We start from the raw sequence: 23,884 nt of genomic DNA, 5'->3' as shown, positions 1-23,884 counted from the left end.
AATCTGCAACAAAAGAACCATTAGCTATTCAAGCATTGCAACAGCAGATGTTGTAATTTCCTGATAGGTATTTATCACTTTTAAATGTAGAAAAATCATGCTTTCACAAATGCAGGCTTTGGAAGGTGAGATTTGCCAGATTGTTCACAAAAATATGCTGAACGACAGCCATAACAAAATACAAAAGCAGCATTAAGATCATGCCAAAAAACAAAAGGGCAAACGGTAATCAACAGTGAAAGCAAAAACGTTATCATGTTCACCCCTCAACATTCCTCCAAGATATATCAGTCCAGGCTTGGGATGTCACACACCAGTTTTGTTCTCTCTGCAAAAACAGGGTATTAACCAAAAGAGAAATCAAAATGAAGTCTTATTCCTTAATTGCAAAGGCTAATTTTCATAGTTCAGCCCCATCCAATGCTTAGGGCATCGCCAACCAAACTGCAAATGTCGTTCGCAGGTACCGCGAACCTCCACCCCAACACAAAAAAGAAATGTATTTTTTCGAATGTAAACAGTACGAGACCCAAAATTGGGGTAGTGACACCAATATTGAGGCCACACTATTCACCGAAATAATTTTTGTGAAAATAAAGATGAGAAAGAATTTACATGAAATATTCTTTTTTGTATGAGAAAAGGAGATCAATTGGAGATGAATTATTGTATGATACGGCTATTACAGTATTTTGAACGCAAAAAAGAAACGCAATTTTTCGAATGTGAACAGTAAGACACCAATATCAATGTGATGTCAATATTTGTGACACGCTATTCACAAAACCCCTTTTTGGTGAAAATGATGATGAGAAAGAATTTACATGAAATATTCTTTTTTCTGAAACGCATTTTTTCGAATGTGAACAGTGAGACACCAATATCAATGTGATGCCAATATTGGTGATGACACACTATTCATAAAAACCCCCTTTTTTGATGAAAATGATGATGAGAAAGAATTTACATGAAATGTTCTTTTTTCTATTAGAAAAGGAGTTCGATTGGAAATGAATTATTGTTTGATATAACTATTACTGTATCTTGAAGTGGAAAATGAGTTTGGTTGGAGATGCCCTTAAGCAAACGAATGGGTACATTCATTTCTTTAGAATTGGACCGACAATACAGTAGCTATGATAACAAGACCTCTTCCATGAGAATTTTACATTCATACAAAGTTTTAAAACTGATTCTAAACAATTTACTTTATGATAACTATAGACCTCTTCCATGAAAAAAAAAAAAAGAGAATGACTGAGAACAAGTACAATCAACAGAATGAAGCAACTCACTGAGGAATGTATTTGTCTTCTAAATAATTCACAACTTTGACAACAGCATGAAGAGCCATTTTCCTCACCTGGATAATTTACATGAAACAAATCAAATTTAGTACAGCAAAACCATCAAAATCACTTGATATGCCAAAAGTTAAAAAAAAAATAATAAACAAAATAAATTGGAGAGGAACCTCTAGCTTGTCCTCATTGGCTCTATGGAACTGGGGAAGCAGGCGGAATCCTTCTGTCAGCTTGATGCACTCATGAACATTTTCCGGAGACACAAAGTCGAGTGCAACTTTTATGCAGGACTGTCACAAATAGATGATATATCACACATACTAGATACGCATTTCATATTACTTAATCCAATTCATGACAACTTGAAAAGAAATTTAAAAACGAAGTGTTTAAGGCGAAATAATGATCTTGTATGTATTGATGAAGCCTTGTTTTTGAATGCTCATACCTTAAGATTTCTAACCTGATGTGGGCATCCAGCAGGGATAAATACAGCCTCTCCAAGCTTCTGAACAAAAGTCCAAGGCTCAATTCCTGGGCACAAAATACTAGAATGAGATTTGATTGAAAGAAAAGTAATCGATACAAGAACCGAATAAAAAATGATAGAAAGAGACTCACCATATTCATCCTTGAGTTTCATTTTGTGTTCCATTGTTAGATAGAAAGTTTGGTCATATATAGGATGATAAACCTAATAACAGAGATCAGAAATCCTGTTGTAAAGCAAGTTTGTCCGAGCATAAGAGCAAAATGTAAACTGATCTGTAGCATATTCTACCTTCTCTATAGGAGAATCATTAAAATGTCTGAATTCCTTATAATGCCTTCTAAGATATTCTTCTAATTTGGGAACATCTTCTCTTCGAAAAATATCCCACAAGGCACCACCTTCTTGGTTTTTTTCCTTGATCGAACCATTTGGAATAGTGTGCTGCTTCTGTACTCGGACCTTGTTAGCTTTCCCATTTATTTTGACCTCTTTTGCCCTACTCGTTTTCCCTATGGCAGCAAAATGTTCAAATCCTTGAGCAAGAGGCCCTTTCCTATTTTTCTTTCTCGTAGGTTTCACAGATTCAGATTCAAGTGAGGATACAGATGATGAGGGCTTAACATTTCCAGCACAAAGCTTTTCAGAATATCTTGGGGGTTTACCCTTCTTCCGAAAATAAGAAATAACATTCTTGTTAACTGTTTTCTCATCTTTTTCAGGTCCTGCATGAAACTTTATATCAAATTCAGAAATAACAAAAACAGCCTAGTCTTGCAATTAGAGTGGCATAAGAAAGAACAAGCAGATTAAAATTGCTCGCCTTCCAAAGCGCTATTTGATTTCACAGCCTCAAGATCCGATTTGATCTCAATATCACATTTTTTCTCCAGCACGGCACTATCAACATTCTTATCAAAGTTTATTTTGCAATTAACCTTATCAATTAAACAGTCATGTTTCAAAGTTGTCGCCTCTGAATTTAAGATCTGAACATCATTACAATTTTGTTGAACAAGTTTTTCTTCAGTGGGAATTTTTAGAGCATCCACTTTTTTCTTTCTTAATTTCTCAATTTTGGAAAGCACCTGCTTTGATAGGGAAACTTCTGCAGTATGTGTCAATAGATTCACCTGAAAATTGAAGCCATACCCAATCAAAAATCAGAAATGTCAATTTATCTAGTAATGATGTGTTTCTCGTAAATTGTGTTGTAACTTAGGAAATTACGTTTGTGCATACAGAGCGGGACAAGTTTGACGTAGAACAATAATGATGCAATGTAAATGTTAGCAAAATAGTTCACCAATCGATCAAACTATACTAGCCTAACAAACAAAACGAAATGTTAGCGGATTAGAATGAACAATTGGTTGAACTTGAGTTAAAAAAACTTGGTTTTTATTGCAAGATAAGGTGATCTCTAAAATTAGAATACCAAGATTATAAACCAAGAAGCAATGAAAATGTAAGATCTCATGAGAGCCTAGATGCCAGATTTGTCGTAAGATTGAACCTCCTATAAAACTCTTTCAAAGGTTGTGAACTCACACACTTGAGAAATACTTCTCTTGTGGTGGAAAAAAACAATGATACAATAGAAACAAATAGAACATAGGTTATGACGTAATACTAATATTTCTCAAAATCAATTTGAATTCATGTCAAGCATATCTTCTATGGAAACTACACATTTGTTGAGAGGTTTGATGGAGAAGTATAGAGAAAGTAGAAGGATTTGCATAGATATTCATTGTGTTAGAGAAAGCATATGATAAAATTTCAAAAGAAGTGCTCTGAAGAGTTCTAAAAAGGAAGTTAATAACACTCATAATCAAATTATTAAGGATATCCATACAGGAATTGTTATGTTAAACATCAGCATATTATTTAAGATTTGAAAATTTTACAATCCAAATACATAGAAGGGACTACAAACTAGATGGAACAACCAACAATTATGAAAGTCAACCAAAGAAGAACGAATAAACATATGCCACATGACAAAATAAATAATATGGGTTAACATGTGTAAGAAAGCACTAGTCGAATATTTTCTTTATTCCTTAAGCTTCTTGAAGGATCAAGAAGAGTAGGCACCTTTAGAGTATGTGCGAACTCCAAAAGAAAGAGAAGATATATGACAAGAATTGGAAACCAAAATTTTTATTCCATAATCTTTTTGTTTACAATGAGTGACACAGGAGATGAAGCAATAAAAATCTGAAGCAGCCAAGCAAAACTGGACCAGCAGTTGTGACCAGGTCACCTGGGTTATGGGTAGTTTCGGTTTAGTCTTTTGTGGGTCTATTAGGTTATGTTTTAAAAGTCTATTTAAAGGGAATTTCTAGGGGTTTTCTATGAAACCCTTACATTTTGAAGTCAATTTTTTGAAAATCTTGTAGCGTTGGTCTGTACAAGCCGTTTGTACGAACCGAACATGGTGCAGGTTCATCTGTACGAATCATCAGTACGAACTGAGTTCGTTTGTACAAACTGAACAAATTTTTTTTTACAGAGCCCATCCTCCAGGAGACGAAAATCAATTATCTTCCGTACGATATGTGGACATAGGAGATCATCCCAGAACGAACGAAAAATATCATCCGTACGATCTGAAATATCTCAGCCCATTAAATATCCCATACGTTCAATTTTGAAGAGAGAGCTGGTTTGTGTATTAAATAGAAGGAAGAAAAGGAAAAAAGCTTGGTTTCGGAGGCTGCGGAGCGATTTTCGTATGTCGACGCAGTTGGAATAATTGCTCATCTCGCAGTAAGGAATCCGTATCCTATTTCTGATTTCGAAGATTTCGTGTTTTGATTTTTTTGCTCAGATTTGTGTTTCTATTACCGAAAAACATGCATATCTTTGTATTGACGAAACTTTCACCGCGTAACTTATGATATGTTACAGAGGATATGATTTTGCACGTTTTGGATATTTTCTGAAAAATTTTCATTGAATATTTTGAAATCTATGGGGTTTTTACCGAATAAAAAATTATCTAGATGTCAAAAAATATTGCTTCAGTACAATTAAAGTTTTCAAATGATGTTTTACACGATCTCTGATAATTTGGTAATTTTCTGAAACTGTGAATTTTGCATGTTTTGTATATTTTCTGAAAAATTTTCACCGAATATTTTGAAATCTATGGGGTTTTTACCGAATAAAAAATATCTGGATGTCAAAAAATATTGCTTCAGTACAATTAAAGTTTTGAAATGATGTTTTACACAATCTCTGGTAATTTGATAATTTTCTGAAACTGTGAATTTTGATTCATCAGATTTTCTATGTCTGTTGTTATACATTCTGATGATATTTTAATATATGTCTGATTTCTCTGGATATGATATGTATTGATGAGATGAAAATGAATGTGGTTACTTGATTGAAAGTATTATTATATTACTGTGATATGGCTGTGTGTAAAGACTGGTTGAACGTTGATTAGATGACTGATTGAACTATACAGGATGGTGGGCCGACGAACTTTCCTTTAAAATATGGTTTGGTGTTATCCTTTACTGATTCACGTGATACTGATTGGGAGTTCTAAGGAGATGATTACTGTGCCGACGGACAAAGAGTGAGACTCTGTTTACTAAACCAACGGATATATAAGGATCATGATACTCATACTAATACAAGACTGAAAAACACTGTAATAGCCAGTGCTTCTACTTGTTTAGTATGACTACTGTACTGAAATGCATGTTTTGAAGCATTTTTCTTATTATTGTACGGATTTATTGTTACTGTACGGTTTTATTGTTCTGCCCGAATTTATTGTTACTGCACGATTAAAAATCATTATTGTATTATTGTTTCTATCACTAGATTGTTACTGATACTGATTCAGACATTGGTACTAATTGATACTACTGATTCATTGTACTTATCTTATGCATGTGATACATTGAGTAAGTGATATAGAATAACTGGATTGCATGTGATATACTGAGCACGCGATATAAAATATGATTTTACTGCATCGATTTGATTTCAACAATTACTATCGATGTATTGATTTGACGTTGTACTGATATTATGGATATGATACTTTCTTTAGTGATTTGACTGAGGTTATAGATGCGACGATTACTGTATAGATCTGGCATATATACGAGTTTATTGCTTTACGAACTTTTATACTGTTTACAGAATTTACTACTGTAAATTTTGGATATTACTGTTTCTGCACTGATTTCTGTTTATTCATTGACTCAATGATCATGTGTAAGTGATTGATATGATTTGACTGATTGACATGCATATTACTTTTATACCGTGCTTTGATTTCAGTTGTAGGTTGATGATCTGCTGGGCTTTTTAAGCTCATTATATGTGGTTAATGATTTCAGGTAAGGGCAAGGGAACAGGAGTGTGAGATTGATCAGGGTTCTTCAGGTTCAATTCCTTTTTTTTTGTTCCAGCGATTCTTTTTGTACTGAGGACAAGATGGATACGTGATAATTATGAAGATCCTGAGTAATATAAATGACTTTGGGAATGAATATAAATGTGTACATTGATGTTTTATAATTCTAAATTATATAATATGTTGTACCGTTATTTACTGATAAATGACATAGAGAGCTTTGGTTGTTGATTATTAAATAATTAAATGAATAATTCTTCCAAGTTAGATCTTTGAGGATATCACCTTTTCAGGGCGGAGTTTGTATTCGGTTTGGTCCATATTCAGCCTAGCTGAACAATCTGTATCTTCGGTTTGCAACCAGGTGGTGTCTTTGCAAGCCTTACTTTTTTTTTCTTTTCTCTTCCCTGCCATCTATTCTTTCCTCAATGGTTGTTTATTGTAAGGATTGTACTGTTTTCCTGCTAATAAGATAATTCCAAATCTGGTTTTTCTTGTTCATAGCTACTGTTATATCCAATTTCTATTTTCTGGGAGATTCTTCAGGGTCAACAAGAGATGTCTTTATAATGTTTAAATAGATCAACATGTTATTATAGACCTGGCCTACCAAAAATAATACTAAATTAATGCTTTCATACACATGTGGACCCATATAATTTATGTTGACAAAATAATATTTTTATCATGTAGCATATGTTTATTCCTTTTTTGGTAGACTTTCATAATTGTTGATTGTTCCGTCTTGTTTGTAGCTCATTTTACATATTTAGATACCAATTTCGGATCCAAAACAATATGTTGATGTTTAACATATTACTTGTGTTCAAACACAAGGTGGTTACACCAATTATTTTCCTATTTCAATTGGATTACATCAGGGATCAACTTTAACCTCGAATCTTTTTGCTTTAGTCAAAATGTTCTTACTAGACATTTGCAGGAGCATATACTTTGGTGTACGTTTTTTTTCCTAATGATATTCATCTTATTGATAAAACTAGAGTGAGATTTGATGGAAAAACTTAAATTATGAACGGCAACCTTAAAGTCTAAAGGTTTTAGTTTTAATTGTTCAAAAACTAAATACATTGAGTATAATTTTAGTAGTAATAGATTGAGCAATGAGATTATGACATTAGGTGATCAAGTCATTAAAAAGAATGCATGTTTTAGATACCTCGGGTCTATTGTTCAAAGAGATAACGAAATAAATGGAGATATGATAGGAAGTGGGTGTAGAAATTGAGAAAAATAGGAATAACACACACGAACTTTTTATTGAGAGATATATGAAGAAAAAACTAAGATACAATTGAATCATCAATTGGAGAGGAAGATCCTGCTCTCCCAAATCTCTAACCATCAATTAGAGCCATCTCAAAAAAGACTACAACAAACACAAATTACCTCCCTCAAAATAACATAGTCAGCCTTAAATAGGTTACCACTAATTCCCTCCCAAATCAGCCCCATTTTCCTAAATAATTCTGTCTTAGGCTTTAAATTCAAATTAAATTTCTTCCCCTAAATAACTCCCTCAAAAATTATAATTAAAACTTCCCTAAATGTTCCCCCTTGATTCCTGCTCCCTTTCCCTAAATAATTCACTATTGTCATAAATAATTCCCTCCCAATTATAATTCAAACTTTGCTAAGCAATTGATGCTATCAAGAATTTCTGTACTTTTTATTTTATTTGAACAATAGTATATTTTGTTTTCTTTTCTTTTTTAGCTATCCAATGATGGGAAAGCGATCATGGTAGGTAGTGCATATGGCTTGGTAGACCTATGGTTTGCTGGCTCCATTGGTCCCTGGCTGCTGGTGGTTCACGGGTTGGCTGTTTTGGAGCATTCGGTTTTGAGCATGTTCTCTAAGTTGCTTGAGCTGAAGTTTAGTAGCTCTTTAATTCTCAAAAGGTACCTCATTATGAAGTTTACTTTTGGAGTGGCCTTGTCCCTTCCCCTTCCCCTTTCTTCTTGTATCTTAGGAATATGTGGCTTGTATTAATTAGGGGCTGAATTCTATGCTTTGAATTCATTGGGAAGTTAATGATTTTTGTGCTTTACCTCTTGGGATTTCACGGCTGGCTCTTATTCCGTGACCGTCCCTCGTTTCCTGTGGCCGTGGCTCTCGGTCCGTTCGGTTCCCTCGTCTCCCGTGTCTGTCTCCTTGGTTCCTGGTTTGGGTGTTTATCCGTGAGCTTTGGGGGAAATTTCTATGCTTATTATGCTTTGGTTCTAATGGAAATTAAAGACATGTGGCTCTTGGCATTCCTCTCTCTTGCCTATAAATATGAGAAGATGTTGTGAAGAAAAGGGAGTTGAAATTTGTGAGCATATGTGCTATTAACCTGCGGGTTTATTCTGAAATCCTGCGGGCTCTTTCCACCCTTCTTTTCTCATCCCCTCAGGAAATCCTGCGGGCTCTTTCCACCCTTTCTTCTCGGGCTTCTAACCTCTTCGTCTCTCCGCAAGTGTCACTCCATCTGTATCCTTCTTCTCAACAGTGAAGCAACTTTAGGGTGTCGTGTCTTGGTTGATTTGGAAGCAATTGGAAAGTCTTGCAGTGGTGGACCATCGGTTTGCTAGTCTTATGCACTTCCTTATTTAATCTACTATTCGATGCATGTGAGGAACCCGCTCTGACGGTTGTCTGAGGATAGCATTTTTTTTTTTTCTTTAAAATCTCCTAGTATTTCTAGTTGTGTTTGTCAAGTTTTAGTTGTCTGCTTTTATTTTAATAAAGTTTTGTTTTAAGTTCTACTCATTGTGTCAGTTTTCTCTTGTTTGTCTACATCAGCAATCCTCCTATAATTAAGAACCTTCCTAAAAACCTCCATCTTTATTAAAAAACTTCCTAATTCCCTCCCAATGAAATTGGTCAATCCATCAATACTCCCCTCCCTAAAGGCGACCATATCCTCAAGGTGAAAATAAAAAAAACTGTTCACTGGATGAATATTATTGAACTGAAAAAATAAATTGTCATTGGGTCAAACGATTCTTTCCTCTAGCATCTCCTTGATAAATCTCTGGATCTCATCCTTTTTGGAGGTAGGGAGAACAATACGAATAATCACTGATAAGTGAGACTCCTTCCTTCAAAATGATAGCATGCTCATGTTCCTGCGGAGGAGGCAACCCCTGAACTAGCTGGAACACCTCTTGATATTGATGTATGAGAGGTTGAATCATTTCTGAGGTTTTTCTCTTCTCCAAATCTTATTCTCCTTCCAAACTAAATTGTTCCACCAAAAATCTCACTCATTCACCCTTCCCCTCCTTGAAAGTGGTTCCAAAAGTGACATATCCTCCTCTTCCCCCAAAATTTTTACTATCGAATTCTCCTTTATTGTCCCTATATTAACGTTTTCACATTTCCATGTCTGGTTTGATTTGGCCCTTGAGCAGCTTCATCATCTCCTCCATGATGACAAATTTCCAATTAATCTTCTAGTGGACAACTGAAATTTCATAATTCAACTATCTGATCTCCCTTTCCAACAATTCTATCTTTCTTCCATACAATTGGATCTTAAATTGGAGAGGAAGATCATGCTCTTCCAAATCCCCAGCCACCAACTAGAGCCCTCTCAAAATAAACTACAACAAACACGAATCACCTCCCTCAAAATAACAACATATCTAGCCTTTAATAGACTTGCTTGCATGAGATGGCAGCCATGTGTTCTTGTTGGTGAATCTCTTAAATGTATGTAAGATAATTTAATAAAGCTATGTTATATTTTTAAAACTTTATTAAAATAAATATAATATTTTAACCTCATTTATCTTTCAAAACATGTTGTTTAAGACTCGATAAGTGCAAAACAAGTAATTCGCTAAACTGATCATTTAAAATTTGATAAGCACATAGCGAGCAACATAAAAAGCACAAACAAACTAAGCTCAAGCAAGCATTAATTTAAATAAACCAAACTTGAACAATTTTATAAAAGCTTAAATAGAGCTTGGAAAGTCTATCAGAGGCGTGACAGCCAATCTACGGCCACAATCGTGTCAATATATTTTTAAATTGTCATATGTATTAGTATTTTATTATTTTATGATTGTATTTGTTTTAGTTGTTTTATATTTTTTACCCTTACTTAAGGGTGGTCATGTGTAAGCCCAAAGGGCATTGTCGTCTTTTATTTTTTAGTCATTTTTATGAGGCTATATATAGCCCTTATGTTCTTTTCATGGTTAATGAATGAATGATAAAAATTTTCCGTGATTGAGTTCATGTGAGAGCTTGAGAATGTTTGGGAGAGAGAACCCTTGGAGAGGGAATCATATCACCCATTAGCCTTGGAAGAGTCCGGGCTCATGGTTAGTTCTTCGTATTTAGTCTTCCCCCTCTTCCCTCCAGCCTACACCACCAGCCCACCACCCCCTCACCACTTCAGGCCGTCAGCCACCTCCACGAAAGCCCCACCACCATCCAATTAATTGCTACACCCTCGGCCGTTGGCTAACACCCAAAACCCCATCTTACCCGACCCCTCTTCCCTTCCCCACCCACATTCCATCCACCTAGCCGACGCCCTCCCCTCTCTCCCTTGTTTCCAAATTCACAATTCTCCCATCACTTATTTCCTATTCTACATGTTCTCTTTTGGAAGGGAATAATTTCCATCATTTCAAATCAAACTTGAATTTCAATCATTTCCAAAAATAGAATTCGATTTTTTGGAAAGTTCCAAAATCAATATCAAAATTAATTTGATTGGGATTGGTAATAAATCATAAATCCTATTTAGAGAATTCCCATTAGGAAATTATTAATTTTTTGTTTAATTTCCCTAATCCCCGCCTATTTAATTTTGTTCCAAAAGATAGTCTCTCCTATTTGAATTAAATTAAAACCTTCTACCTCTCTCTTGCCCGCCGCCCCTCTCTCTCTTTCCCTTCTTTAATTCCTTTCAATCAATGGGACTAATTAAGGAGTTGTTTGAATTAAATTCCCTCCACAAAATCTGAACCAAAATTCTTCCCCCATCCTCCCTCATTAGGCCAGCCACCCCTTCTTTCTTCTCCATCTCAACTTTTGAGAGAAACTTCTTTCTCTAGTGAAGTCTTCAAGAGAAGCAAGAATGATCATCGTCCACACTTCAACCTTTCGAAATCAATGAAAGGCCGATCCTGAACTTGATTCTGGATCGCTTACGACGAGCAAGGGAACGGGAACGTCAACATTCTCCAATCCACCTTCGACTTCAACTCAAAAACCGACAACTCCGTCGAAGAATACGTGGACCGCATCATCTTCACACTTTCCGAAGCCGTCGAAGAATAACTTGACAAAGTTCAGTGGCAAATTGTTTCCAAACCTCGACAAGGGTGAACTTCTCTCTTCATTTATCTTTCTAATCCGATAATCTTGTAGGTGATGATTTAATTGCAAGGTTTCATGCTTTGCCTTCTGCCTCCGCTTAGTAAACATAGAATTTGAGTTTACTTTCTATGTTACTTATCTCAATGTTAGATTAGGGATTTTTGTTGAATAGCTACTTAATTTGTATGTTTTTTAAATTCTAAATTGTTTAATGATTTAAGTACTTAACATGTGACTTGGCCTAAGTGTAGCTACCCTCTTATGTTTTTTATTATCATTTAGTTGCTAATAGACTTAATTGTTATTTGTTCTTATCAAAATCATCCAAGTTACTATCGCATTCATCTGAAGCACAATTAGTTCTGCATTAAACTAGGTTTAAAAAAGCTTTGGTTAAACGAGCTCACACTTGAACAACCCTATTGTTCAACTCGGCTCGATTTATTTGCAACCTTACCCATACCAACAAGCTCAAAAACATGAAGGCCCAATATAGCTCATAATATAAAAAATGACCAAACACGCATAAACTCAAACTACAACATGCCCAACAATAATAAGGGCCAAAATCTATACAAAATAAAATACAACGGAACACAACCTAATGCATAAGATCTAGAATTAAATAAAAATAAACCAAATAAGAAAAGAAAGACACGTAAATACTGACGACAACATTTGCATGATGCAAACAAGCTCCAAAATGCATCCTACTCAACCCTTCTTGCTTTGAAGAATTTGGCACTGTTGAATGAAGCTCCTAAACATAAAGAGAAGATGAGAAAAAGGCTGCCACGACTACTCCAATATGTATATGATCATCAGGAGGAATGAAAGCATTATATCGAGTAAAGAACACATAAGCTCTCCATCTCGCGATAGATCTTAATCATCAATTCAACCATGGAACTGGTCTCGATGATGAAGGGATAATCATAAATGTTCCCTGCAAGTCAATATTGGAACTACAAGCATAAGTATCAATAGTATCGAAAGAAACATAAAATTGATATAAAATAAGATTTGCCTCATTTAAAGATGGAGAGATTCCAACATCAATCGGAATAACTTATTAAGCATCCTCACTTACCTTATTAATTATTTTATAAGGTCATGTTCATTTAACATTTAACTTCCTATGAGTTTTGATAAGATATTTCCCCACTCATTCTTATCAACACCTTATCTCTCTCTCAAAATTTAACAAATGTATTCACATTATGGCTACCTCTAGTTCAGTCTCCTAGTGAAGATCAATTATGCTCTATACAAATGAAATGCAAACTCATAAGATTTCAATGAATATATAGGCTCACAAATGGGCATGAAAAATAAAATTCTTTGCTTTCTGTAAAAATAGCCCTTAAGGACATGTGCATCAAATTTTTCTTGAAAAAAATATAATTACAATCAATTTTTAAGTAAGATTTATTATCATGAAAATGTATGCGTTGCTCAGCTCAATATGTGATGAACCAAAGAATTTTATTCAAAGATCTAAGCAATGTCATTAGAAAACTTCATAAGAGGCATGTCTTGAAATTCAATCAACAAGTCCATCTCTTCAAAAAAAAGAGAAGAATGCTCATCCAGAACTCATCATCACATCAGTTATTTTGGGTATTATAAAACATAATAAATCTTTTAATCATATTTTAAAATTAAATAGTATATTATATTATAAATGAAACATAAATATTAAAAAATGATTATAATTATATCAATTTTTTAAAATAAAATAGCACGCTATTTTGCGCCAAGCGTTATTACGCACTCACTGCAAAAATAAAGCGCACAATTTTAAATATTAGTGTCACGCCAGGCCTGTAGCATTGTGGGTGCGATGCACCATTGACTACTATAGTGGTTAGTCCTTTGATTTTCAATGACTTGCATGAGGTAATCTGATACGCCCTTGTGGAGACCAGGGGGTCTATTATTCATTTTGTAAGTAGGAGGAATTAAGAGAGAACTAATTAGGAAAGATTTATTTAGGGAAAGATGATTGATTTGATCAGTAGGGAATTAGGGAAGATTTCTGTATGGAAATATGGTTGATTAGATTGGGAGGGAATTATGAAAGACTTATTTAGAGAAAGATGACTTATCTGAATTCAAATTTAGAAGAGAAGTAGGGAGGATTATATTAGACTTAATTAAATGGTTTTATTTTCATTATGAAACTATGTTTGCTGAAGTTTTTTTTTTGGAATTTTTTCCAAATGGCACTTAGGATTTTTTGGAGAGCTAATTTACCTCTCAAATAGTGTATCAATTATATATTTCATTATTAATTGGAGTAAAAAAACACCAACCCCTATATTTGTATTCTTGCATTCTGCTTCTAAGTTGGTCCCGGGGAAAACTCCCCTACTCTTCTCCTTCAAAGTCTATCGCATAAATGACACTAGCTGGGTCCTCGATGCCAATAAAGTCGAGGCACTCATGTAGGAGCTTCTCCCGTGATTCCACTCCTATTGACCTTCTCTATTTGTCTAAGATCCTCTGTTATTTGGGCTAGCTCCATCGTCTCCCTCAACCCATTTAGCCTCAACAATTAAAGGTTTGTCTATATGTTGGACTTTAGGCCCTTAAAAAAATTTCCTTCCAAGACTACATCTGAAATCCCCCTCAACCGTCCTAATAGCAACTTAAATCTCTCGCTATACTTCATAATGATATATTCCATGACGACCCCTTCCTGAGTTAAAGAAAATAATTGCTCGTGTGCGATCTCCTTCCCAAATGGTTCAAAAATATTCCAACAAGCAATCCTTAAACCCCTCCAAAAAGTGGATCAGAATCTAGCCTCCCTCCATTGGAACCAAGCTAGGGCTTTCCACTCCATACATAGCCCTACTACCATAAGCTTCTCATTCTCATTCAACCTATTCACCATGAAATACCTCTCCACCCAATACACCCATCATGGGCATCCTCCTCTTCAAATATCAGTATCTTCAACTTCCTTACCCTAACATCTCCAATCCAACTTTTTCTCCCTCTAACGGTTCCTGTTGTGTATTGAGAGTGGGAATCTCACATTACTTCCCTCATACTTACATGATCCGATCCCCATGGCTCTGCTTGACACCCATCATTTTCGGTCGCCCATTTCCCTTGCTCGAAATGACTCCCTTAGTGGTCAATCACCCTACCACCTTCACCACCAAATTCCCTCCTTACTACTCCCCATCAAAGAAACTATGTTGGACAAGTTTCATATCCCCGTGATTGATGAGCTACTAAATGACCTATTTGGGGTGATCATCTTTTCGAAGATTGACTTGAAGACAAAGTACCACTAGATCAGAATGAAATTGGGGGATATGCACAAGACAACCTTTAGGACTCATGAGGTTTACTATGAGATTTTAGTGATGCATTTCGACCTTGCCAACGCTTAAACCACTTTTCAATCCCTCATGAACAAGATTTTTACAGGAGCCCACGAAATCTATTATTCAATTATATAAGGAGGAGAAATTAAGGGGGAACAAATTAGGAAAGGTTTATTTATAGAAAAAGAATTGATTTGATTGGGAGGGAAGTAGGAAATGTTTATTTAGGGAAAGATAATTGATTTGATTGGGAGGTAAGTAGGAAGGTTTACATTAAGGTTAATTGGGTAGTTTTATTTTCATTATGTATTTGTGCTCTTTTATTTCATCTTTGCTATCTGTCTTTGCTTCTAAGATGCATCATAATCCTATTTACATCTAGGATTATTCGCTTGAAAAAAATGGCTCAAATGAATAACTAGCAAACTTATAATTAAATTTCTGACAACTAGGTTAAGATGAATAGCTAATAGATTTGATCTTAAATCAAAATAGCTCGAGATATTCCTATATGATTGTTGTGGACTAGAATATACGCGGCGATAGAGTTAGAATACTACGTCTTAGCGTTGCACGAATATCCAGCTCACACACAGAGAACACAGGATTTTTTACGTGAAAAACTCTTAAAAGGGGAAAAACCACGGCCAGTTGAAAAGGTTTCACTAGAACTTGAGTTGGTTACAATGGGCGGACTCGCTTCTGAGAGCGATTAGATTACAAATAATAATCGTACAATAGAAGTTCGGGTGTCAGATAATGGTCTGGCAATACTTCGGGCCTTAGATGAATGTCTGGCAGAACTCCGGGCCTTAGATGAAGATCAGGCAGAACTCCGAGCCTTAGATGAATATCAGGCAGAACTTCGGGCCTTAGATGAAGATCAGGCAAAACTTCGGGCCTTAGATGAATGTCTGGTAGAACTCTGGGCCTTAGATGAATGTCTGACAAAGGCGAGAATCTTCAACGGTGGCCTGACGAAGATCAGATCTTCAAGTGAAAGACTAGAGGAGCGTAGAGCGTCAGGTGGTAATCTGGCAGAGTGACGGCGCCAGGCGGTGATCCGGTGGAGCACAGGGCGTCAGGTGGTGATCCGGCGGAGTGACGGCGTTAGGCGGTGGTATGGTGGAGCACAGGGAGTCGAGTGGTGGTCCGGCGGAGTGACGATGTTAGGCGGTCATGCGGTGAAGCACAGGGCGTCAGGTGGTGGTCCGGCGGAGTAACAGCGTTAGGCGGTGGTCCGATGGAGCACAGGGCATCGAGTGGTGGTCCGGCGGAGTGACAGCATTAGGCGGTGATCCGGTGGAGCACAAGGCGTCAGGTGGTGGTCTGGCGGAGTGACAGCGTTAGGCGGTGATCCGGTGGAGCACAGGGCGTCAGGTGTTGGTCCGGCAGAACTCCGGCAGTGGTCCGGCGAAACTTCAGCGATGGTCGAGGAGGCTAGGAAGCAAGAGCGATCTCCGATCTCTCTCTTTTTTCCTTAGGCTCAGGGGTCCCTTTTTCAAGAGGAGAGGGGGCTCTATTTATAGATTTTGGGAATGGCATGACCCATAAATAGGTGGAGGATCAAGGGTTAGTTGGGAGTGGTTGGATGGACGGCTGATCTTAAATCCCTTGATCAAGAACCGTTCGATGGACGTTTGAATGTCGTAGTGATGTCAGAATTCAGTGATCTTGGGCTCGTTGGATTCGTCTTGTCGAGCCGCTCGATTCGACTATAAGTTTGTTATGTTTGGAAGTCGTTTGGTAATCCAAATTGTGGTTTGAACCTTCCAACAACGCTTCGGGTCCTTGATTTGGACCCATTTGGGCTCGGATTGGGTCGAATTTGGTGTTGTTGGGTTTGTATTTTCGAGACGCTCAGCTCGACTGTAAGTTTGTTGAAATCGAAGTTCAGATGCTCCTGATTTTGATTTCACAAGTTTCCAACTTGATTTTGCTTTGAGATTAGTGCCCGATCAAGATAAATTTTTGTACGATGTATCAATGATATATAATAAGCTTCATTTGTATAAGAGTATCCACTATAATACATCATTAGCATGATGAATGCATCAAGTTTAAAAATTTCTAACTCATATTGATAGCATCGCCGTGCTTTGATTTCAGTTGTAGGCTTTGGTGACCTGCTGGGCTTTGTAAGCTCAATATATGTGGTTAAAATTTTCAGGTCCGAGCAAGGCAACAAGAATGGAGTTCGATCAGAATGTCAGACGAATCCTTTCACTATTTGATTCTGGGGCATCACAGATCATCTTTTCGAAGATTGACTTGAAGACAAGGTACCACTAGATCAAAATGAAATTGGGGGATATGCACAAGACAACCTTTAGGACTCATGAGGTTTACTATGAGATTTTAGTGATGCATTTCGGCCTTGCCAACGCTTAAACCACTTTTCAGTCCCTCATGAACAAGATTTTTCAACCCTACCTTAAAAAATTCATCTTACTATTTTTTATGGCATCCTAATCTCAGTCGAATGGAGGCAAAACATATGGGTCACCTGAGGACTATACTGGAGGCTTTGAGGGAGCACCAACTATATGCCAATCTTAAAAAATATTTATTTACACAATCACAGGTGGATTACCTAGGACATGTGAGTTGAATAGTGGTAGCAGCAGACCAATCCAAAATAAAGGCTATGTTTGATTGTACATTACCGAATAAGCTAAAGAAATAGAGAGGGTTCTTAGGCCTCACCAGGTACTACCAAAAGTTTGTGCAAAGGTATGGCACAATAGCATGGCCATAGACGGAGCGGCTAAAGGACAATTTTAATATTAGAAGGAAGCAGCAACATAAGCCTTCAAGCAGCTAAAAAAAGCCATAACAAGTGTGTCAGTTTTAGCATTTCATGATTTCAGTAGATCATTTGTCGTGGAGACAGATGCATCAAGATACATACTAGGGGCAATACTCATGTAAGATCATGACCAGCGACAGGCTCAAGTTTGTATTTAAGCGAGAGTTGATAATTTTCTTAACCATCAAAAAGTGGCAACCCTAATTATTAGGGTGACACTTTATCATCGGGACAAACTAGGAGTCAGAAGTTTTGGCTGGAGCAGAGTATGGTAATTGAGGAACATCAAAGGTAGTTATCCAAGTTACTTGGATTTTTATTGAGATCCAAAATCACCCAGGACTGGAGAACAAGGCCGCGGACGCACCATCCAGAAATACAAACAAAGCCACACGGAAGCTATACGAGACGATCAGGAAGCAGATCCAATCCTTCCACCTTGAGGACAAGGTACGACTTTGGGAGGGAGTATTGATACACCCTTGTAGAGCCCACGAAATCTATTATTCAATTATATAAGGAGGAGAAATTAAGGGGGAACAAATTAGGAAAGATTTATTTATAGAAAAAGGATTGATTTGATTGGGAGGGAAGTAGGAAATGTTTATTTAGGGAAAGAGAATTGATTTGATTGGGAGGTAAGTAGGAAGGTCTACATTAAGGTTAATTGGGTAGTTTTATTTTCATTATGTGCTTGTGTTTTCTATAGTTTTTCTTTGGAGTTGCTCCTAGCAAAACCTAGGGTTTGTGGGAGAGTCAATCTAGCTCCCGAATAGTATATCAATTATATCTTTCGTTATTAGTTGAAGGAGCAATAAAAAAATCAGCCCCTATATGTAATATCAGTTCTGCTCCAGGTTCGTCCGGGACGAAGTTGGATCGTCCGGGACGATCGGTACAGGTTTGTTCAGAATTGTGAAAATTGGGCAGTTCGTCCGGGACGAAATGTGGGATCGTCTGGACGAAAATTTTCCAGAGCCCAAGTCGTCCTGAGACGATAATTAATTTTGTCTGGACGAGAATTTTCCAGAGCCCAGATCGTACCGGGACGAAGTGCGATCGTCCAGGACGATCTGAGTATTTTAAAGAGGAAATGAGATATTTTGAAGAGAGAGAAAATAAAAGAAAAATATTAGAAATTCCATCCGTCAGAAAAGGAAAAAGAGGAAAAAGGAAAAGTTGATTTCGGGAAGCCGCGGGTCCGTTTTCGTTCGTCGAGACTGTTGAGGATTTTGCTGTACGCAAGGTAAGGCACAATCCGACTTTCTCAATTTTCAGAACCGTCGCTGTTGACGGTATTTTCTGTCCGGATTTCGTTTTTGTTAGTGATTTTCGTCCGTATTTCCCGACTGGGTTAGTTTTTACCGTGTAACTTTCTGTATGTTGTTGACGTGCCGGGTGTGCACATTTTGAATATATTTTGGAGATTTTTGTCCGGACCGTTTTGATTTGGCGGCGTTTTCTTCCGTCTGTACTTTTCTGTGTGAAGATTAAATGTTGTGGCAGTAGAATAAATATTCTGAAATGTTGTTATCTACATTCTGTTGTAATTTGGTTAATTGTGATTTTTTAGAAAAATTGTGTAAATTGTATAATTCTGACTCCGATTCTGTTCTATTTAATATGATCTGAATTTCTGATTTCGGTACAATTCTGATTCTGTTGATCTGATATGTCTGATCTGTTCTGTTTCTGATTTGATACGACTTTTGTTTCCGTACAGTTCTGTCTGATTTGATCTGTTCCGTTCTGATCTGTCCGATTTGATATCTGTCCGATTCTGTTCCGATTTCTGTACGGATTTGGGTCTGATGTGTTTGGTTTTGGAGACTCTGAGAATTTTGATTGGAGGTTTGTTGCTTTGCTGAGCTGTTGAGCTCACCCTTGCTTTCTGGTGGTTTTCAGGTTCTGGGAAAGGGAAGGAGGTCTTGGACTAGAGTTCAGAGTCTGATCTGTGATAGGTACTTTTGTACTTTTTGATTTTTGTACAGTCATGGCTCTTTCTGCTTTATTTTTCTGTCAGCCATGTACTGTATTTGTAAATGATTGTTTTGAGGAAAAGAAGAAAGAAAAAAAATATAGATGATTTGTTCTGCTGCATTTGATATTTTTAGTAGCTCTGGTCTGTTTTGTATAATATTTGGAAGATTCAGTTCAGTAAGCAAATTCCAAAGCCAGATCCTGGTTAGTTTGTTAAGCTGGTCGGGATCCGGCTCGGGCGGGATCCGTCCCCGTCGGGTCGGGTCGTGACACTATATTTGTGCTCTTTTATTTCATCTTTGCTATCTTGTCTTTGCTTCCAAGACGCATCATAATCCTATTTACATCTAGGATTATTCGCTTGAGAAAAAGGGCTCAAATGAATAACTAGTAAACCTATAATTAAATTTATGACAACTAGGTTAAGATGAATAGCTAATAGATTTGATCTTAAATCAAAATAACTCGAGATATTCCTATATGATTGTTGTGGACTATAATATACGCTGCGATAGAGTTAGAATACTACGTCTTAGCGTTGCACAAATATCCAGCTCACACACAGAGAACACAGGATTTTTTATGTGGAAAACCCTTAAAAGGGGAAAAACCACGAGGTCTAGCCCAGTTGAAAAGGTTTCACTAGAACTTGAGTTGGTTACAATGGACGGACTCGCTTCTGAGAGCGATTAGATTACAAATAATAATCGTACAATAGAAGTTTGGGTGTCAGATAGTGGTCTGGCAGTACTTCGAACCTTAGATGAATGTCTGGCAGAACTCCGGGCCTTAGATGAAGATCAGGCAGAACTCCAGGCCTTAGATGAATGTCTGGCAAAGGCGAGAATCTTCAACGGTGGCCTAGCGAAGATGAGAGCTTCAAGTGAAAGACTGGTGGAGCATAGAGCGTCAGGTGGTAATATGGCGGAGTGACGGTGTTAGGCGGTGATCCGGTGGAGCACGGGGCGTCAGGTGGTGATCCGGTGGAGTGACGGCATTAGGCGGTGGTCCGGTGGAGCACAGGGAGTCGAGTGGTGGTCCGGCGGAGTGACAATGTTAGGCGGTGATGCGGTGAAGCACAGGGCGTCAGGTGGTGGTCCGGCAAAGTAACGGCGTTAGGCGGTGGTCCAGTGGAGCACATGGAGTCGAGTGGTGGTCCGGAGGAGTGATAGCGTTAGGTGGTGATCCGGTGGAGCACAAGGCGTCAGGTGGTGGTCTGGCAGAGTGACAGCGTTAGGCGGTGATCCGGTGGAGCACAGGGCGTCAGGTGGTGGTCCGGCGGAACTCCGGCAGTGGTCCGGCGAAACTTCAGCGATGGTCGAGGAGGCTAGGAAGCAAGAGCGATCTCCGATCTCTCTCTTTTTTCCTTAGGCTCAGGGGTCCCTTTTTCAAGAGGAGAGGGGGCTCTATTTATAGATTTTGGGAATGGCATGACCCATAAATAGGTGGAGGATCAAGGGTTAGTTGGGAGTGGTTGGATGGACGGCCGATCTTAAATCCCTTGATCATGAACCGTTTGATGGACGTTTAAATGTCGTAGTGATGTCAGAATTCAATAATCTTGGGCTCGTTGGATTCGTCTTGTCGAGCCGCTCGGTTCGACTATACGTTTGTTATGTTTGGAAGTCATTTGGTAATCCAAATTGTGGTTTGAACCTTCCAACAACGCTTCGGGTCCTTGATTTGGACCCATTTGGGCTCGGATTGGGTCGAATTTGGTGTTGTTGGGTTCGTATTTTCGAGACGCTCAGCTCGACTGTAAGTTTGTTGAAATCGAAGTTCAGATGCTCCTGATTTTGATTTCAGAAGCTTCCAACTTGATTTTGCTTTGAGATTAGTGCCCGATCAAGATAATTTTTGTACGATGTATCAATGATATATAATAAGCTTCATTTGTATAAGAGTACCCACTACAATACATCATTAGCATGATGAATGCATCAAGTTTAAAAATTTCTAATTTCTAAAAAGTTAAATGTAACATGCCATAGAGCACACAAAATACAAAACTAGATGCAAGCAAATATTTTTCAATTGAATGACAAGTAAATTAAATGAAATTAAAAACAAAACTCCATGAGTGAAGGACTTAATAAAGTTGTGATATGGAGCTTTCACTTTGTTTCATAATGGGATGGAAAGCTAATCAAAATGAATCTAACAAAAGCTAGTGTAAAAAATATAACAATAAATAATTGAGGAAACAACTTTGATCGAGCATCAATCTAATGTAGAAAATAAATTTATAATATAAATTTATGCAAAATATTTTCTCACTAATCAATCAAACAATACTAGCTAACTATGCAACATGATTAATACAAAGTATTAATTGAACTTTTAAAGAAAAAAAAATTTATGAGTGGCTTTCAAGATAAGATATAATAATCTTCAAAATAAGACCGGTAAGCTTATAAATCAAGAAACAACATTTATCAAATGCTAATATAAGATTTAATTGGCACCTAAATATTGGTTATGTAACTTGGGATAATTGAAGATTGACCACCACAAGCAATCCTTTGCTACAGATAGAATCTTCTTTCCTAGTGGACACACACACTTGAGCATTACTATTAAGGTGAGAAGCATAAATAACAAAATAGAAATAATAGGATTTTTCTTCATCCGTAATTACTTTCCATTACAAGACTTCTCATTTACATGACTAAAAGAGAGGTGAAAAACACCAACAAAAATAATTGTCACGAACCGGCTCGAATTTTTTATTTAACGAAGCAGGAACTAAAGTCGGACGGTAGGATTAACTCATTTCAATTCATAAATAATACAATATTTAAAACATCAAATATTTCTCCTTTATATTTGATTAGCCACTAATACACAAATCATAAATTACCTATTATCATTTGCACGTCATCTTCTGTAAACAAACTCTTCTCTTTCATCCATTTCTAAAACTCTGGGATTTTCCTGAAAATTTTCAATTAATGGAATGAGTTTACAAGTAAACTCAGTGGGTAACTGTTAAAAATAATTAAAATGCAAAACGTACAATACATATAACCTTATATATATATTCATTTATTTATCATTTGAAACACATTTCTTTTCTTTGGTTCATTGGATTCCATTCATTCATTTATACATATCATTTTTCTTTCATAATATCATTTTCATTTATACCATTTACTTTAATATACATTCCTTTTCACATTTATTTTATACAGGAGCATCGTCTAAATGTACCAAAGGTACAACTATTTCTATTTCTTTTTCCATAACATTTTTCTTTTTAACGTGCATGAATACGTTGCTTCCCTAGCAAATATCATACAGGGGTGAACTGATGTAAGTTTGCATGCATATCTTTTTCCCTTTTTCATTTTTCTTCCATTTATTTTATATCATTTATTAGTACGTTTATTAAATACATATCAGTAACATATATAGGTATACCTGCTTTAAACTTTATCTTTCTATTTATGTTATCCTTCTAACCTTCTTTCACATTTTCATGACATCTCTATATACTTTATCAGAATAATCTACATACACTATCGTATACATTTGAAGTCTACATAGATTTATTCATAATACAAAGAAATCTTTATTTCAATATGAAAATGGAAATAAATACTAAAATCTCAAATAATTTTAATTACCCGCTTTGATTCTTTTCTTCCAATATTCATTTGGAATTGAAACCCTTTTTATTGTTCACAATAACATAAATATTTAATTAACACTGAATCCCGATTTGAATGTCTCAATAAATGTTTGATTTCTTCTACATGAAATTACCTTACAAAATTTTCATTTCTTTCGTTGTTGAGTCTTTATTGAAACGAACTCCAACAACTTGATTTCTCCCTTTAAATCCCTAAAATTAAACAATACAATTTTCATAAAACAAATATGCTATCTAACAAAATTCATATGAAAGTCTAATTACAATGAGGGAATTTTTCCAAATCCCAAAACTTCCTCTTTCTCCCGCACAAATCTCCTCTCCTCGCTTCCAAAAGCCTTCCTTATCTTCAAATTAAATGTTTCCACTAATTAGAGAAGAGATTAGGAACAATTTATAAAAGCTTGAGAAAACAAACATTTTTCCTCTTTCCTTCCAAATTGTTCCTCTCTTTCATCGTTCTTTCTCCCAAATACCCGATTCTATAACAATAGTAATGAAAAGGAGTTGTTTACTCTTACCTTCCAACGTGATCGTCTGCTTAAAATGGTGAAACAAAACTTCCCCAGGCTTTTTTT

The 23,884-nt window shown here is 36.6% G+C and overlaps 1 protein-coding gene across 2 annotated transcripts in view; it reads right to left on the bottom strand.

Moving 5' to 3' along the window:
* Nucleotides 1-23,884, bottom strand: part of LOC110099337 (lysine-specific demethylase JMJ25) — a 29,886-nt gene continuing 6,002 nt past the window's right edge. Inside the window, exons 11-17 of one of the 2 annotated variants that reach the window (XM_028693503.1) lie at nucleotides 2,618-2,927; nucleotides 2,086-2,519; nucleotides 1,926-1,998; nucleotides 1,768-1,838; nucleotides 1,475-1,594; nucleotides 1,296-1,363; nucleotides 1-328 (exon numbers count right to left, since the gene is read on the bottom strand). In XM_028693503.1, coding sequence (XP_028549336.1) covers nucleotides 307-328; nucleotides 1,296-1,363; nucleotides 1,475-1,594; nucleotides 1,768-1,838; nucleotides 1,926-1,998; nucleotides 2,086-2,519; nucleotides 2,618-2,927 — 1,098 coding nt within the window. In that variant the 3' untranslated portion in view covers nucleotides 1-306. Of the gene's footprint in view, nucleotides 329-1,295; nucleotides 1,364-1,474; nucleotides 1,595-1,752; nucleotides 1,839-1,925; nucleotides 1,999-2,085; nucleotides 2,520-2,617; nucleotides 2,928-23,884 lie in introns of both variants that reach the window. The other variant, XM_020826454.2, reaches the window with a different exon arrangement.

Source organism: Dendrobium catenatum, unplaced genomic scaffold (genome assembly GCF_001605985.2).
Source record: "Dendrobium catenatum unplaced genomic scaffold, ASM160598v2 fragScaff_scaffold_312, whole genome shotgun sequence".
Lineage (NCBI taxonomy): Eukaryota > Viridiplantae > Streptophyta > Magnoliopsida > Asparagales > Orchidaceae > Dendrobium > Dendrobium catenatum.
This window is presented reverse-complemented; position numbering and strand designations above follow the sequence as displayed.